Source organism: Nanorana parkeri, unplaced genomic scaffold (assembly GCF_000935625.1).
Source record: "Nanorana parkeri isolate BGI_ZX_2015 unplaced genomic scaffold, ASM93562v1 scaffold3864, whole genome shotgun sequence".
Taxonomy (NCBI): domain Eukaryota; kingdom Metazoa; phylum Chordata; class Amphibia; order Anura; family Dicroglossidae; genus Nanorana; species Nanorana parkeri.
In genome coordinates, this window is record NW_017310131.1 from 1 (window position 1) to 13,206 (window position 13,206).

A 13,206-nucleotide genomic window follows, 5' to 3' on the forward strand; every position below is an offset into this window, starting at 1 on the left:
CGAGCAACAAAGTTATTCAATATGTGGAGATGGATAATACTAAATTATACAGAATTTCACTCCAAAAGATATGACATCAGAAGAATAAACTGATTTCCCCTCGTTGTCTCCTACTTCCTCTGCACAGCGAAGGGGTGAGGAAGGTCACACTCTCCGCTAAACATTAAACATATCTGAAAATATACATATCCAAATTCTGATTTCTACTCTCCTCTCTTAACATGAGTTCCAATCCCTACTTCTACTTCTCACTATTTGGGCCTCTCTTCTTAAACTGTTTTTTCTTTATCCCCCTCTCCACCTCACAATATATATATTTCGCCCTCTCTCCTGCCCGCCCCTCTCCCTACTACTGCACTCATCATCTCCTGCTCATTCTGAATCCACATGCAAGGGTTACCTCCAGGACACTGAGGCATGTTCACCCATATAAAACGCCCTCTCATCTCACTTCACTCACCCTTCTGCTTCTCCTGACTTCTGGGGATATCTCTCCCAATCCCGGCCCTCTCTTTTCTAATAGTCACCCTCCTAACCAGCACTACCTTTCCTCTGGCAGCAGCTTTCATCCACGCAACCTGATTTCTATTCCCCTGCTTCCTACAATCAGTCCCTCTTTCTCATGTTAAGGACTCTGCCTTCCCCAGTGGCGGAACTACCGCCGGTGCAGGCGGTGCGGACGCACCAGGGCCTTGGGGCTCTAGGGGGCCCAGCGCCGGATCGGTATGGGGGGGGAGGGGGCCCCAAAAAAAATCTTGCACCAGGGCCCTTTGTTCCTTAGCTCCGCCACTGGCCTTCCCTGCTGCCCTCTCCCATGGTGGCCTCCACTGGACACACTCACCCAGACCCAATGGACGGAAAGGAGGTGGAGTGGGTTTCCTTCTATCCCCACAATGCACTTTTCAAATTCTGCCTCCACCTCCCTCTCTATCCCTCTCCTCTTTTGAAACTCACCGTATTTGCCTATTCTCTACAATTTCTTTGAGGATTGCTGTTATATACCGGCCACCCGGACCAGTGTCTCGCTTTCTGGATGACTTCTCTGCCTGGCTACCCAACCTTCTCTCCTCAGAAATGCCCACCATCATCCTTGGTGACTTTAACATTGCTACTAACATTAACTCCCCGGCTTCCACTCAATTTCTCAACCTAACCTCTTCTTTTGACATAACTCAATGGACACAGACTCCTACTCACTCTGATGGTAACATACTTGATCTTGTTTTCTCCCCCCTATGCACTGCTTGCAACCTCTCCAGCCCCCCTTTCCCCCTCTCAGACCACAACCTGGTCAGTTTCACAATCACCCTGTCCCCAACACGGACTCCCCCTACACGTCACACTGTCACCCGGAGAAACCTCCGCCACCTCGACCCTTCTCTTCTCTACTCTGCTACTGACTCCCTCTATGACAAGATCTCACCCCTGTCCTGCCCTGACCTGGCTACTTCTGTTTTTAACAGCTCGCTCTCATCCTCTCTAGACACTTTGGCCCCCCTCACTACACGCAGACGTAGACCACGTCCGCTACAACCGTGGCAAACTGAAGAAACAAGACATCTAAAAAGACATAGTCGCACTCTTGAGCGACTGTGGCGGAAAAATAGATCTCTGCAAGACTTCACCCTGTACAAAGCCGCCCTCCTAAAATATCAGTCTTCCCTCCGTGCTGCCAAACAAGCTTATTTTGTCACTCTTATTACACTCTCGTCCAGACCTCGTCAACTCTTTTCTACCTTCAAGTCTCTACTATGTCCTCCACCGCCACCACCCACTAACTCACCCACTGCCCAGGACATTGCCATTCATTTCAAAAACAAAATAGACACAATTCGTGATCAGATCGCCACTGTCCAATCAACTTCCCCTTTTATTATAGTACCTGATCCTCCATCACACTTGTCACTCTCCTCTTTTGACCCTGTCACCAGAGAGGAGGTTACAAAGCTTCTCTCTGACACCCACCTCACCACTTGCCCCCCTAGACCCTGTTCCCTCAAAATTACTTCGGTCACCCTCTTGCTCTATCCTACACTCTCTTACTCACATTTTCAATCTTTCACTCTCTACTGGAATCTTTCCTACCCCACTCAAACATGCACTAGTCACCCCAATACCCAAAAAACCTTCACTGGACCCTACCAACCTCAATAATTTCAGACCTATCTCCTTACTCCCATTCACCTCTAAACTACTAGAACGCCTTATCTACAACCACCTGAGTTGCCACCTCGCTAATAACAACCCTTTGGACCCCTTTCAGTCCGACTTTCGCCCCAAACACTCCACTGAAACCGCCCTCCTAAATCTCACCAATGACACACTATTCCTTACACTTGCTATTAGACCTCTCTGCTGCTTTTGACACTGATCTGCCTGGCTACCCAACCTTCTCTCCTCAGAAATGCCCACCATCATCCTTGGTGACTTTAACATTGCTACTAACATTAACTCCCCGGCTTCCACTCAATTTCTCAACCTAACCTCTTCTTTTGACATAACTCAATGGACACAGACTCCTACTCACTCTGATGGTAACATACTTGATCTTGTTTTCTCCCCCCTATGCACTGCTTGCAACCTCTCCAGCCCCCCTTTCCCCCTCTCAGACCACAACCTGGTCAGTTTCACAATCACCCTGTCCCCAACACGGACTCCCCCTACACGTCACACTGTCACCCGGAGAAACCTCCGCCACCTCGACCCTTCTCTTCTCTACTCTGCTACTGACTCCCTCTATGACAAGATCTCACCCCTGTCCTGCCCTGACCTGGCTACTTCTGTTTTTAACAGCTCGCTCTCATCCTCTCTAGACACTTTGGCCCCCCTCACTACACGCAGACGTAGACCACGTCCGCTACAACCGTGGCAAACTGAAGAAACAAGACATCTAAAAAGACATAGTCGCACTCTTGAGCGACTGTGGCGGAAAAATAGATCTCTGCAAGACTTCACCCTGTACAAAGCCGCCCTCCTAAAATATCAGTCTTCCCTCCGTGCTGCCAAACAAGCTTATTTTGTCACTCTTATTACACTCTCGTCCAGACCTCGTCAACTCTTTTCTACCTTCAAGTCTCTACTATGTCCTCCACCGCCACCACCCACTAACTCACCCACTGCCCAGGACATTGCCATTCATTTCAAAAACAAAATAGACACAATTCGTGATCAGATCGCCACTGTCCAATCAACTTCCCCTTTTATTATAGTACCTGATCCTCCATCACACTTGTCACTCTCCTCTTTTGACCCTGTCACCAGAGAGGAGGTTACAAAGCTTCTCTCTGACACCCACCTCACCACTTGCCCCCCTAGACCCTGTTCCCTCAAAATTACTTCGGTCACCCTCTTGCTCTATCCTACACTCTCTTACTCACATTTTCAATCTTTCACTCTCTACTGGAATCTTTCCTACCCCACTCAAACATGCACTAGTCACCCCAATACCCAAAAAACCTTCACTGGACCCTACCAACCTCAATAATTTCAGACCTATCTCCTTACTCCCATTGACCTCTAAACTACTAGAACGCCTTATCTACAACCACCTGAGTTGCCACCTCGCTAATAACAACCCTTTGGACCCCTTTCAGTCCGACTTTCGCCCCAAACACTCCACTGAAACCGCCCTCCTAAATCTCACCAATGACACACTATTCCTTACACTTGCTATTAGACCTCTCTGCTGCTTTTGACACTGATGACCACCTGCTTCTCCTCAAAAAGTTGAGATTGATAACACAAGTATCCAAACCTCCCCTCTTGCCAAGGTCCTAGGTGTCATCCTTGACTCGGACCTCACCTTTCTTCCCCACATCCAATCGAGCGTTTTAGCAGTAATTCGGATGCATCTGAATCTCCGAATTTCCTTCCGAATGGAGACATCATTCAGGTCCCCTTTATGGAGACATCAGGGGTCTCTAAGCCCCCTAATGTTACTTAGGGACCCCCAGAGAAGCTGATGAAGCACGGATGTGCTTCATCAGCTTCTCTCCGGTTTCTGTACCGGACAGTGACAGAGGAATGCGGAAGTGATGTAATATACATCACTTCCTACATTCAGAGACCGGGAGGAGAGAGGAGGGAGATTGTGTACTGATCTCCCTCTGTTCTCAGTGCACAGAGCCACATCGCCCCGGGATGGATGGATGCACGAGATCGCGGGGACGTTGGCGGCGGGGAGAACAATGGCGAGAAGAGGTAAGGAGGGGGGGTAGACGCACCCTCACTTGCATCATACAAGAGATCACTTGCATGTAAACGGCCATCGCTGGCCATTTAAAATCCTGGTGGTTTCCCGCTCGAGCGCGCCAGGGGGCGCGTGGGCGCGAAGGACGTCTAAAGACGCCCACCCGCATCCAGGAGACTCCCGTCCGGCCGTCTTTCAACGTTCGGCGGATGGGAGGTGGTTAATACAACATATAGAGTTATATATGGAGTTTATTCTTCTTTCAGCTTGGATCTTGGCTCGCTCATCTATAGGAAGGATTCGGGTTACATACTGTAGCTGCTTACATAGATACATTGTTTGTGTTTTACAACCCTCAGCCTGAGATAGTGATCCTCACAAGGCCGGCCTTAGGCCTTTAGGCGCCCTGTGCGAGAAAGCTTTACAGCGCCCCTCAGTGACCACACCCCTATGTGACCACACCCCTCAGTAACCACACCCATTTTTTTCTAATAAAGACTCCCATTTTGTTAAGCCCCCAAAGAAACATATTAAAAAGTGTGATAAAAATAAAACTTTTATTCAAAGCTATTAACCGCTTGAAGACCAGGTGTTTAGACCCCCTTCCTGGCCAGGCCATTTTTCAGTGAGTGCGGCAGGCGTGTTGGCCACCGGCGTGTTCTTTGAATGCGTGCCACCATCTTGGAGGCAGGGAGCATGACGTTACATGACGTCTAACATACGTGACGTCAGGTGATGTCACACGCCGATATATGCTGCGCCATTTTGGTGTATACCTAGATAAACACCAAGATGGCGGCGCCCAACACGTGCGGTGTTATATGACGTCATGCTCCCTGCCTCCAGAACACGCCAATGGCTGAATCCAAAATAGCATAAAAATGTGTTTTGTTTGATGAAATGAATGAAAACGTTTTTAGTTTTCGTTAATTTCATGTGAAATTAATTTTTAGTCTTTGCACTAATGTCTAATAATAGGTGTGGGGGGAGGGGGGGTAATTTTCACTTTTTTAAAATAATGTTGTACATTTTTTAAAATTTTTGTATTATTTTGTATTTTCTTTTTTTTAATGTTTTTTTTTTTACTGTTGGGGGGGCATCGGGGAAATATTGGGGGTCTAAACAGACCCCTGACATTTACCTTTTAAAATAGAAAAGAAATTGAGGACACCAAATCCTCAATTTCTTTTTCTGCAGCCTCAGCACTCAATGAATGGGAAGCACTCAGTACAGAGGCTTTCCATTCATTCAGACACTGATAGTAAATATCACCAGGTTCTGAATGGAGAGAGGCCTCTGTAGTGAGTGCTACTCCCCATTGAGAAATTCATGAATGAACAGGAAGTGATGTAAATCACATCCTGTTTATTCATAACTGGGGACACATAGTACAGAGCCGCTGTTAGAACCGCTCGGCCGTCCTGAAAGCTGCGGCTTCTCTCCTCCTCACCGCTCGACCATCCTGAAAGCTGCGGCTTCTCTCCTCCTCACCGCTCGACCATCCTGAAAGCTGCGGCTTCTCTCCTCCTCACCTCTCGACCATCCTGAAAGCTGTGGCTTCTCTCCTCCTCACCTCTCGACCATCCTGAAAGCTGCGGCTTCTCTCCTCCTCCCCGCTCGACCATCCTGAAAGCTGTGGCTTCTCTCCTCCTCACCTCTCGACCATCCTGAAAGCTGTGGCTTCTCTCCTCCTCACCGCTCGACCATCCTGAAAGCTGCGGCTTCTCTCCTCCTCACCGCTCGACCATCCTGAAAGCTGCGGCTTCTCTCCTCCTCACCACAAAGGCTGGCCCTGGATCCTTACTCACTGCATACAAATATCTCCCCCTAGTAATAAATCATGCAAAAATACAATTTCCATGAAGACAATAGTCCGTGCAGCAAAACAGATCCTATGCAATGCAAAAACAACAGTAAATGTTTTCAAGGCAACCTCATGTAACATTGTGTGTATGTACCCGGCCCGTGCTCAGCTTATAAACATGGCCTGTGACACTGACCTCTGGGGGTTCTATATTACCAAACTGGGAATTAGGATGTTGAGTGAACAGCGCTGACTGCTCTTACACATACTGTAGGTGAATGTGAACAGTGAATGTGTTTTATAAATGCAGCAAATCTTTTGGCGTCTTAGCAGTGAAAATGCAACAAGTGATCAGTGACACTTACAGACATATACACCCCTATACCATCTGTGTGTCAGCAGGGCTGTCTTTAACGTGGGGCAAAAAGGGCAGTTGCCCCGGACTGAGTCATTATTATGGGGCAAAAAACAGCTGCACCTTCAGCCTGCAAAAGATATGCACATGCACCAAGGGTTGCCACCTATCTGCCTGCAACTTGTGTCTGCCGGGCACTTTTCTCTCCAATGCTCTGGGTTGTGGGCGGGCCCTCGCCATTCCTCATGTACAATGCAGGACTGCGCCACTGTATGTGATAATGTCAAAGTGCAATTGTAAGATGAAGAGAAGAATCTTCCAGGGACCTTATTCCTCTACCACTAGACTTGACAAAAATGTAACCCTTGAGGGTGGGGGAGGTGGGTGTTAGGGGGGTGGAGCTTTTTTTATCCCGGAGTTCAGCTTTAAGCCATATTAGACGATTTGGGTGCATTTTGTGTTGTGTTTCTTCATTTATATTATTATGGAAAATATTCTGCAATAGGACAGAATGGCTTTCTACTTCCCAAGAAAAACTTCTTACAGAATGACTCCCTCCCCCTCCCCAAGGTAATTAGGCAAAAGACATTATAGCTATAATACCTACCAGGTTCCCCGCTCTCAGTTCTGTGGAAATGTGAGGCGGGATGAAATATGAAAAGCAGATATCCTATAACTATACAACGGAGGCTGTACATGTGTCACTAGCTGCAAGACTCTGTACAGGTAAGGAGCTTCATAATACCTGTTGGTGTACATAAAGGGGGGGGGAGGGGGGTTACTGCTTGCTAGACCCTGGCACCAAGGGCACATGCCCTAGGCCTTCTGCTGGGTTCCCCGGGTCTTCTGCTGGGTTCCCCGGGTCTTCTGCTGGGTGTCCCAGGTCTTCCATTGAGTGCACCATGTCTAATGCTGAGTTCCAAAAGTCTTCTGCAGAGTGCCCCATGTCTAATGCTGAGTGCCCCATGTGTAATGCTAAATGTCTACGGTCTTCTGCTAAGTGCTTCATGTCTTATGCTGAGTGCCCCAGGTGTCCTTTCCAATAATGGTTGCCATTAAATATGATCCTGTAGATGAACATATTTCAGTCTTGGACATCCATTCCTTCCTCCATTAGTATCTGCATTTCCCCCTCACAATTCTTACATAGTTACATAGTTACATAGTTAGTCAGGTTGACACACAGGTCCATCGAGTTCAACCTATAGAGAGAAAAAAAAAAAAAAGATAAAAGCCTAAACAGAACACTATGCCCACAATTACCCCCTGTTGATCCAGAGGAAGGCAAAAAAACAAACCCTATAAAGCACGATTCAATTTGCTCCAACAGGGGGAAAAAAAATTCCTTCCTGATCCCATAATCAGATATTCTTTACCATTATGTGATGTAGAGAGTAATCTAGAGAGAATTCGGCATTTGTAATCTACTACTTGGCTTCTGCACAATGCATACTTCCATTTCCACTGAACAAATGAATGTCCATTGATTAATGATGACATATATTATATGCACGTTATGCTTTTGGAACATCGTTTTTAATCAATAATTTATTTAGGTCATATCATACAACTGATGTGAATGTGCAACTATGTAAAGCGCTGCGTACATTGTCGGCGCTAAATAAACACCTGTAATAAATAAAATGTTCAGTTATGTCATCTGATGTAAGAGGATTTGTTTTAATACGAGTGTATCAAAGGGGCAATGAGAAACAACATCACCTACTAGTTATCATGGTATATAGACCAAACCCTGCAGAACATTTTAGTCTGAGTGCCTGGCTGTGACCGAGATGTTTTAGGATTCTAGAAATGTTCCTGTCTATACGACAGAAGGTGCAATGAAATCTCCCCTATGGGACACGGAAGGCAAAAAAAATACAGGGATTTGAACCCTTCTCTATTCTATGCAAAACTAAAAAATAAAAGTTTTGTTTTAGATAAATTTCACTTTTTTATACTAGAAACCTCTCAACATTTCCTTCTAGTTCTCCGGGTGTTTTTGGACCCCAGAAATGCCCCCTTTGTACCGTGTATGATGAATAAGAGGCTTTGCTTTTCAGACAATGATCCTGGCTGCCCCCCAATAAGTAGACAGGAAATGTAATCCTCTGAGATCTTACAAATGTGTTTTCTTGCAGGCTCAGGAACAAGAACTTGGAACCGAGTGAACAGCAGCACCTGCGATCCAAGGGAAGAGTGACTGGCACTTTACAGGCTGTTGGCATCTATAGAGTGAGTGACACCCACTACTTACACAGGATGGCATAATGATCTTTCCTCAATCATAAGAAAAAATGGCACCTTTTATATATTGACTTTATAGTAATGTTTATTTGTTTGTATTAATCCCCTAATTGCCTTTTCACACTATTACATTGAAGTAATGCCCATGTAACACGCAAAAAGATATGTTACATGTGTAGCGCCCTCTAAAATGTCGCTATTCAATTTAGAGATACCTGGACTGTAACCAGTCTAGATACTGATTATACAGAGCTCTGCATTCTATAGGTGTCCCTGAGTCTGCTGGATTGATTGCTCCTCCTGTTGCTGAGGAAAAGGGAGCCTTGGTATACAGTGAGGGAGGATCCACCCTCAGGTTATGACTATGCACCTGGCCCTAGAAGTTTACAACTGCTATTAGCAGGCTCTGGCTTAAGAGACATCTTGGTAATGGGGGTTTAATGACACCGGACCTGTCTGTAGTTTCCTCTCCCTCACAGACATAACATTTCTGATTATTTTCTTGCTGACGTGCACATTTTGGAGATATTAGGGTGGCACTGTACTGAGTTTGACTTCCCCATTATTAGCACATAGTTTGGGGGTTTTCAGACCTCAAAACTATCACAGAACCCCTATGGATAGAATGATCCAGTAGCTGGGTACAAACAGCTAGAAAGTCCGTAGTGGAGTGAAGGACTCGGTCCTGTCAGATGGAGCTGAAATAGACTCTACATAGAAAGACCCGATCATGATAGAGGTTCTATGTTACAAGGGTCAGTTCTATCTGGGCATACTGGGCAAATTCCCCCAGAACCATTAGGGGAGTATGGGCTGAGGGCACCTGTAACAAAAAGGACTGTCCTCTGTGTGTCTCTGAGAAGAAATGTTGTGTCATGTTGTGGTCATCAAATAGGCCCAATGTGAGACAAGGTCTCCAATACTCAGAAGCTGGTGCTGATAAGTGTTTCAGGCAGCCAGAGGTGACCGAGTCACTATAGATAGGCAGTGGAATGGATCCAAAGACCAGAGATCCACTTGGTGCTGCAGGAGCTGCAGCGGTATGCTGCTTCCTTTAGACTGAATGGTGAGAGAGAGAATGTGGAGCACTCAAATCAGTGAATGATGTCAGTGCTCAATCTCTCAGATTTTGTACAGTGAGGTAGCTCCCGAGGCTTCAGTCCATCTGACCTTATTCACTAAATGAGCCTTCAGAGACAGGATTACACTGTGCCACAGCTCTGTACCAGGAAAGTGCTTAGCTGCTAACTAACATGTTACAGAAAGGGTCATGCTAGCCTTGCCGCCACATCTAGAAGCATGCTCACTACATGAGTCTTCAGAGAATTGGTCACACTAGAGGCTGTGCCACAGCTCTGGACCTGGAGAGCTCTCTATAGCTAGCACAGTACACAGTGGTCTGGAAACATCAGAATGCAGAAAGGTCACATTCCAGACTGGCCCTGCAATCTTCCAGTCCAGCGGGGTCCAGATATGGCCTCTAAAGCTTTATAATATTGCCTCTAGGCTCTTCAACCAATTGGCTAAATAAACATGTGCAGAGCAGTGAAGCTGATCCAAGTCACCACTAGCCCTAATTTGTCCCATTGCCCTGTAACCAGAAATCCCATGATAGATCCATTGGCAAAAACATTAAGAAACTGGAGAGATCACTGGATAAGGACAGCAGGTGGGTGGAGGCCAGGTTCCAGAGATAGGTAGCTGAACCATGCAAGGAACAGAAATTTTATTTGGGTTAAAACAAATGATTGCACTTACAGAATTCCATATGGATAAAACAGCATGTGAGTGTAAGGGACACCCAGGAGTATTTTTTTGTCCAGTAAATGGAAGTAATGGCCTAAGTAGAAGAACAGAAGGGGTCATCAGTCATAGACACCAAGAATGTTAAATAGCGGGTAGAGTAAATAGACAGATATTCAGACCAAAGAGACAGATTACTGATTTCAAAAAAAAAAAGAAAAAAGAGAGATTGCAAGGGGTGCAGAAGTTGGAGAATACCAGGACAAGGGTGTTTCCATCAGAGTGAGAAGGAGTTTGTGTCCATTGCATTTGGTCAAAAGAAGAAGTTAGGTTGAGGAGGTGAGAGGTAGCTGTGGTGCATTAAGAGGGCTGTTAAAGTAATTGAGGATGATGGTGGGTACAGTATTTCGGAAGAGAGAAAATAGGGAAGCCAGGCAGAAAAGTCATCAAGAAAGTGTGATACTGGTCCAGGGGGCGATAAATCACAGCAATCCTCAGAGAACACTGGAGAAAATACACAACTACAGTGACCAGTCACCATGTACAGTACAGGATGTCCACTCTGGTCTAGTACAGGATGATGTAGCAGTGCTCACCCACATTCCGGCACTGGAGAGAAGAGGACAAGTACATTGGCAGTGGTGGGACCACAGGCTAAGGATAGTATTACTCTGTGTTATCTTATCCCCTAGACCAGCCGTCACTAAAGCTCTGTTCACACCTAGGCGTATCGAATATGCGCGTTTGTCAACGCGCGTTTTTACAGCGATTCGCGGTTTAAAAAAAATCAACAAACACGCATTTCCGAGGGCTACTTGGCTGCATCCCAATGAAAACGCCGCAAAGAAGCTGATGTACCTTTTGTAGCGCGTTCAGACGGGCTGAAATACGGCAAGGTGTGTCACCATACCCATAGAATACAATGGGATTTTCATGTTTGAGCGTTTTGTAGAGCGTTCGTAGAGCGTTGAACGCGCTACAAAACGTACAGGTGTGAACCAGGCCTAAATGGCAGACCGCAGTCAAGACACCGACCGAATTAGCACTGTGTCTAAGAGCACGCACCAGCATCTGTGCATTGCAGTGGATCGGCTGGTGTGAATGCAGCTAAAATGGTGGATTGAGGTTCAGACACAAACTGAGTGACTGTTCTGTCCGGACTGAGATTCCAACCTCAGCTTGAGAAAAATGTTATGTACCTGACCTCCTTGAATTTTCATTCACTACCCCTGCCCTAGACAAAAGGAGCAATACATCCTTTATCAGCTGGGGAAGGGGGGAGGGCATTTCACAACTTCCTGGAGTTTTTCTTTAATCATTGTGTGTTTGATTATTGCTTAATCTGTTCATTACCCTATTGATTGGTTCATTAAGCAGGTGAATGTATTTCTGTATTATGTCACTGTCTGAGTATGGTAATGGGATCTCTGTGTCCTCAGGTCCCATCCAGAATGATGAAGGCTCTGGAGACTTTGCTTTTGCTGGGATGGTTGGGTCTGGTTGGGTGCTGCAGCCCTGAACCTGGAGGTAAGAATTTGTGAATTCAGAGCTTTGTGTATCAGCTCGCTGTATATTAGAGGAAGCTGCTGCAATCTACAAAGTTCTGATACCCCCTAATATCAGAAATATATGTAACTGTATAAGGGGGGATGAGGAGATTTCTGCACTCACCTATCACAGTGTATTGGGTCAGTTGCTGTAACAAGTTGCAATGGATACAAAGTTACAATGTGAAATACAGCTGCGTTTTCCTTTCAGACTCAGAGCCGTCCATTGTGATCCCCATTGTAGAGGGATCAGGATACTGCACGGCTGGAACAGAGGTGTTTGCCTATCAGCCTGTTCCTGGTTTATTGTCCATCTGTAGGACATTCTAGTCCAATATATTTATTGACTCAATCCATGGGATCTGTCAGGGAGGTTGTCTGTAATGTCAGGCATGGCTGGCACAGTGTTCCAATCCATAGGAAACTAACACTGGCAGGAAAGCCATCCATGTGCATTTAGGTGTTCAGTAGGGATGAGCTACAGTCTGGACTGAACCTGAGTTGTTTTTTTACCAAAAGTCTTACTTTTGCCCCTTCATAGTTCCTTCGATTCATTTTTGTATTACTATTGAGTAGGACATGGGACAAGAATACATTCTATTTTATTCCATGATTTACATAGCAAGTATAGAACAAGCAGGCAGGAAGGAGGTAACTGGAGCTGATATAGAGGAGAGAGCTGAGAGTCATCGCCCACCTGAGGAGGCAGAGTGTCCACTCCTTAAAACAAGTTGACTGACAGCCAAGAAGACCCGAGCGAAACACTATGGACTGAACCTGAGCTCATGCATTTGTCAATAACCAAACAAGGCCATGTGACCATATAAGTTCAATGATATCACCAGCATCCCGCCCCTTTGTTTACATGCAGCTGTGGGTGGGGAATGCCCTGGCTAAAGCCGATTGGATCAGCACCGACAGCTTTCTTCCAGGGCTCCAATAAGCTTGAGTTTGCTCCAAACCTGAGCTCATCCCTACTGAACACCTGAATGTGCATGAGCGGCTTTTCTGCCTCAGACCTTGCACCTTGCTGGCCACCAGCATGAGGATCTTATCGACTGGAACTTTATACCTGTTATTACAGACAGCTTCCCTTCACCGACAAATCCTAGGGATAGAACCAAGAAAAACACTGGACTGATAGCCAAACAGCGCTGTTCAACTCTACACCACCCCCTATTATAATTCAACTCTACACCACCCCCTATGTTAATTCAACTCTATACCACCCCCTATTATAATTCAACTCTACACCACCCCCTATGTTAATTCAACTCTATACCACCCCCTATTATAATTCAACTCTACACCACCCCCTATG

The 13,206-nt window shown here is 46.0% G+C and overlaps 1 protein-coding gene across 1 annotated transcript in view; it reads left to right on the forward strand.

Annotated features, from left to right (window-relative positions):
* The first annotated feature begins 4,144 nt into the window (after positions 1-4,144).
* LOC108803556 (fucolectin-like) overlaps positions 4,145-13,206 on the forward strand; it is a 15,134-nt gene continuing 6,072 nt past the window's right edge. The window contains exons 1-3 of the mRNA XM_018575388.1: positions 4,145-4,200; positions 8,490-8,583; positions 11,778-11,865. Of these exons, the coding sequence (XP_018430890.1) occupies positions 4,145-4,200; positions 8,490-8,583; positions 11,778-11,865 (238 nt within the window). The remainder of the gene's footprint in view (positions 4,201-8,489; positions 8,584-11,777; positions 11,866-13,206) is intronic.